This window comes from Cynara cardunculus (assembly GCF_001531365.2).
Source record: "Cynara cardunculus var. scolymus isolate 2C chromosome LG 16, CcrdV1, whole genome shotgun sequence".
NCBI classification, from domain to species: domain Eukaryota; kingdom Viridiplantae; phylum Streptophyta; class Magnoliopsida; order Asterales; family Asteraceae; genus Cynara; species Cynara cardunculus.
This window is the reverse complement of record NC_037543.1, coordinates 15961612-15967139: the sequence shown is the minus strand read 5'-3', so window position 1 is coordinate 15967139 and position 5528 is coordinate 15961612. Positions and strand designations below refer to the sequence as shown.

Here is a 5528-nt window from a genome sequence, read left to right as displayed (position 1 = left end):
TAGTATGGTCTATAAACTTAAGTTTTATGCATTATTTCATTCGTCAAATTATGTAACTACTAACCCGTCAACCCAACACAACCCAACCCAACACAACCCAACTCAACCCAACTCAACCCAACACAACCCAACTCAACCCAACCTAACCCGCCTCAACCCGCAAGGGTTGGATTGGGTTGGGTTAAGATTTTCCAAACCACCATAATTGGATTGGATTGTAAAATTGTTGTAAACCGTCCAACCCAATTCACGTTGACCCGTAAAATGTTTTATAATAGTATAGATAAATGTAAATAAACAATGAACAGTGAAAATTGAAAAAGAAATAGAATATATCACGAAAATCCTTTCCATGTTTACTGTCAAGGAGATATAGAAGGAATCAGAACGCGATCAACAAATGGTTTCCATAAAACAGAAAAGAGAGAGACTCTTTGGGGGAAAACTTTATAAACCCTAGCGCGAAATCTATAAATTGATATCTGAAATTCGAACATTAGTCATTAGATGCAGAGAAAATCGATGGCAAGTAGAAGTAGAGGCGACGGAAATTACAGAAACCCGTGTCTGACTATGCATCAGCCATGGGCTTCTCTGCTTGTTTATGGTATCAAGCGTATCGAAGGAAGATCTTGGCCTTCTCCAGTTACAGGTACTTTCAAAATCACTAGAAAAAAAGCATCTCTTTTTTTAAATTATAGAAGAAACCAATACAATTTGGTCAATTGATCTGGATTTTGTTCCTATTTGTTGTTGTTTTGGTAATTTTTTTGAAAGTTAAATGCGCAATTCGGATGGAGAAATTAGTGGTGTTGATGTTAAGATAGGGTTTTTAATGCTCCAACGTATAATTCCTCCTCCTTTTGGGGAAAAGAAGAGAGAGTTTTTGGAATCTCTTGTTCGAACTAGTTGATTTTCAGATTCATATTGTTGCTGTGGATGCTAATTCTTTTCTAGAAAGTTCTTAATCACATTGGATTTTGTTACAAGTACTGCAAATTAAAAGTTGATGATGAATAGGTAACAGTTTCCATGTAAATTAATCATTTGGAAAGTATTATGTCTTGAGATTTGAATTATGGGTTACTAGTGTTGATTACAGATTTAGTAGGTTTAACTGATGTTAGCCATAAAACCATGATGGTCAAGGTGCGTTCTACAAGGCAAGTTTGAACCAATAAAGAATACCTTTATTTTACGTAAACATGAGAACAGTCTTTTACTATAGTCAATCACATGTGATACTAAATGAGAGACTCACGCGGCACACCACCAGGTCCCCTCACGTGTATCATTACATGTTGTAAAGGTCTTCTCATGTATTTGTAAAATAAATGTGTTTTCGTTTGAACCTCCACCTATATGTATTTATGATAAGGATTAAGCAATAGCAACAAGGTCAGAATAAGAGATGAACATTGGCCAATTGCTAGCCTGGATCCTGAATTAAGTGGTTTGTTTATACAGAAAAGAGGCTTAGGCAAGGCTCCTGAGATTTGAAGAAACCTTTCCATTTATTTTGCAAAAAGACTGGTTTTACGACTCAAATTATGGATATACTTGAGAAAATTCTTCAAGATTATATATGATGTACCTAAAAAGTTTGATTAATCCTTGCTAATGAGTTTGTTGAACTCTTTGATAATTTGCTTCATTTATATGCAACCAAACAAACTATCTTTTTCGCCATCTCCTTTTTCCTTATCATGGCTAACCATGGGTTTCTGCTAATCATCTTCTCCTTTTTGTTTGTGTAAACTTTTTGAAGGTCGTCTTTGGATTCATGCTGCTGGTAAGATCCCAGAACATGAAACAATCAAAGCGATGGAGGACTTCTACAGACAATTATATGCATTGGATGGAGTTACGGATATCAAGTTCCCAGAACATTACCCTGTTTCAAGACTTTTAGGTCATAATTTGATCATTCTTTTATATGTTCTGCGCCTTTCTCCCAAATTCCCAATATACTAGCTCCAAAAAGGCCGGCTTTATGATCAAACTGCATCATGGATTATTTGCTGCCAAATGTAGTTGATTATATATTTGTATCTTTTGTGCATTTGATTTTTTTGGTGAGTTAGCAACAACTGAAAATTGTGTTCTTGATACAGGTTGTGTTGAAGTAGTTGGATGTGTCACATCTGAAGAGCTGGTATCGTGGGAGGATGTTCCTCAAGGGGTACGCTTCCAAACCTCTACTCCCTACCAGAATGTGCTTGATTTAATTATACAAGCGCTGTTTAATTAATTCCATGTTCCCCGTACAGGTAAGGCTGGAAGGGCAAACACCTTTTTGTTGGCTCTGTGAACGACCACAGGTTTGCTTTTTGCACGCTTATTTCCTATTTTTGGTTTTCATTGCAAAAGAAAATGTCATAAAGTTCTTTAAACTCCCTTCTTTAACATCACTTTCGGTTCATAACCAAAAAATTATGCAGAAATTGCTTGTGCCATTCGAAATGCGTGGATATCAAGGGGTCTATAATTTGGAAAAAAGGGTAAACATGAAATTCTACCATTACGAGCCTTAAAAACTTAATTTTATTTACTGGGTTTTATCGTTTTCCATTTTGAAGTCTAATTTTTATCATTTCTGGATAGATTCTTGAGGGAGCAGTTAGAGGTCTTTGTCCAGTTGAAGCCCGATCACCGGTTAAGTTTCCACTGCCATACCCTCGAAAGCCATTGTCTTTGAAGCCAGGGTCAGTGTCTCATGGGCTTAAGAATGGGTCGAACACATCTAAAACGAACGAGGGTACATCACCAACCCTATCAGCCGCCATAGCCGGTGCAAGAGCCGCTGCGACTCAGTTCTCGAAGAAGAGCAATGGCCCACCACGTACAGCAGGATTCCAAGGCCAAGGATCAAGAACATGGAGCATGAGTAAGGAAGGTGTCCAGAGACTAGATATGAAATATGATCAACAACGCTGGTGAGTTTCTAGTGGAACATATTAGGCTATTTGGTGTGTGTGTTTCTAGTTCATTAGTTTGAGTCCCTCCAAAAGCCGCTAGATTTTACTAGGAGTATGTAAGTTGATCTGAATATCCTTTTATGTAAACATATGTATATGTTCAACTGTGAGTAGTGGTTTTGATTTATGTGAAGAAATTTTAGATCTTGTTTTGTGGTTTATTTATTTAATGTGGAAGGAAGACACATGGGAAAATTGTGCTTAATAATTGACTACATTTTTGTATGAATCAAAAATCAGTTTGTGAAGGTTAAATTGTACATTGTAATGTGTACATTCAGCATTAATTTTTATACCGATTACTACTAAAGATATTGTTATAGAATTTGATTTTAATCTTATGTTTAGTTTGAAGGATTTTCTGTATTTAAAATCCCAAAAACATATGATTTTGAAATTCCATAGGATAATGGATATTTCATGGGAATATTTCGGACTTTATACGTAACATTGTTAAAAAAACATTGGTTTTTAATAATCAATTTATAAAAAAATGATTAATTATGTTTATAATTTGCTTGTATAAATTATTTATAAAAAATAAAATTTTATTCAATTCTAAATCTTATAAATCAACACATCAAATATTCAAAGGTCATGAAAAAGCCATGTTAATAGTTTTAGGGGCTGTTTACTAATCTCTTACCACCTCTTACCCGTTAAGAGATGCTTACCCGGGTAAGAGGTAAAAGTGTTTACCTAACAACAAAATCAACAATCAGATTTTCGACCTCTGACCGTCCTCTTACTGGCTCAGCAAAAAAAATGAATCTTACCATGGTAAGAGGTATGTATTCCTAATCTACACTCTTCATCTAAAACCCTAAATAGATGCATCTTTCTTCATACAAACAGGTGGGTCATTTGATTCAAGGTGGGGAGGCTTATGTCCGGTTCAAGGTGTTGAAGGGTGACGGGAGGGCGGCGACGGGAGGGAGGCGACGGGAGGGCGGCGACGGGAGGGCGGCGACGGTGGCCGGTCTGGAGGTGGGAGAGAAAATAAGGGAAGTTTGTAGAGAGAAATAGGGTTTTGAGGTTTTTGAGTGAAAATACATATAAATTTGTATAATTGGGCTTAAATGTATCTGGGCTTGGGCCAGTTTTTTTAAATTTATTTAATTATAATTAGGTTTAAATAATACAATAATTTTTAATTAATATTTATTCCAAAAAAAAGGATATAATGGTCTTTTTTTACCCAATCAGCACTTAACACAAAATGTTTGGTAAACAAGAAAATACAATTTGCACTTAATCCAGTTAGACCTCTTATCACAGTCAGACCTCTTACCCGAATCAGCACTTAACCAAAAAAATTGGTAAACGACCCCTTAGTAATACCGTCTCTAATTTAACATTAAAAATACTAAAACCGTAAAAAAAAAGAGTGTTTTTATTTTGATCCAACACTAAAACTCTATAAAAATAAAGGTAAAAAATGTTGTGCTCTTTATTCGGAGGTCAATAAAGTAAATAATATATATTGATTAAAAGTTTTTATATATATTGATTAAAAGTTTAATATGTTAAGATGTTTATTATTATTATTATTATTATTATTATTATTATTATTATTAAACTAGAATGGTACTTGCACAATGCAGCGAGATCTATATTTTAATATTTAGTTTTTATTCTGTCTCTATCGATATAATACGATTTTATGTAGTTTTGAGAAAATGATAATGTTTTTATTTTGAATGAAATATAATTTTGAAGATAGAATAAAAATTTGAAAAAAATAAATCGATATTAATATCAAATTAATTATTTAACAGTTTTCATTTTTTTGGTGTAACTTCTTTAATTCAATTTTTTATTATAAGTTAACTTAGATTTAATAACGAAGTAATTTATTTTTTGTTTAATGGTATATTTTTTTATAAAGATAACAATTAAACATTTTGTTAGAACACTGATCATCTTAATTATATTTTAAATATTCTATATCTAAAATGTTTATTTTATATTTGATTATGTTTATCTACGGTTAGTTACACGAATTTAAAAATGGAGCTTTAATAAGTTGTACTTATGCAAAATTACTTGTAATCTTGAATTTTAAGTAATATGCATCAATAAACAGTATTTAATGCATAAAAAATGGTTTTTAAAAATCTTTATCAAATCTTCTATAATATAGTATAGATATGGTTTTTAGTGTTTTTTTAATATGTTATTAGAGTTGATTTTTTTATTGTTCAATCGATCCATATTTTTTATATTTTATAATATTATTTTTTGAATGGTTGGATTGAAGATACTTTGCAAAGGATTAGAGCATCTTCATATGCCAAGTCATCAAAAATATGGCAATCAAATATTTTCAAAATAGAAAAAGTAAAGATTTTATTCTTTATTTTGATCGAGTAATTTTTTATATTATTTATCGGAATAGAAAAAACAAAAGAAAACTTTTAATTTTGAGATTTCTATAAAATTTAATATAAGGAAAGAGAAATGATTTTTTAATTTTTTTCACCAGTAAAAAATAAAATTATTATCTATACTATATTATAATGCATTTGGCTAAAACTCTTAAAAACTCTT

The 5528-nt window shown here is 32.1% G+C and overlaps 1 protein-coding gene across 1 annotated transcript; it reads left to right on the top strand.

Annotated features, from left to right (window-relative positions):
• The first annotated feature begins 397 nt into the window (after positions 1-397).
• LOC112529368 (activating signal cointegrator 1) lies at positions 398-3125 on the top strand. Its single transcript, XM_025140631.1, has 6 exons — positions 398-652; positions 1769-1912; positions 2115-2182; positions 2271-2321; positions 2442-2501; positions 2605-3125. Exons 1-6 carry the CDS (start codon positions 508-510, stop codon positions 2938-2940), a joined length of 804 nt encoding a protein of 267 aa, XP_024996399.1. The 5' UTR covers positions 398-507; the 3' UTR covers positions 2941-3125.
• The last annotated feature ends 2403 nt before the right edge of the window (positions 3126-5528 follow it).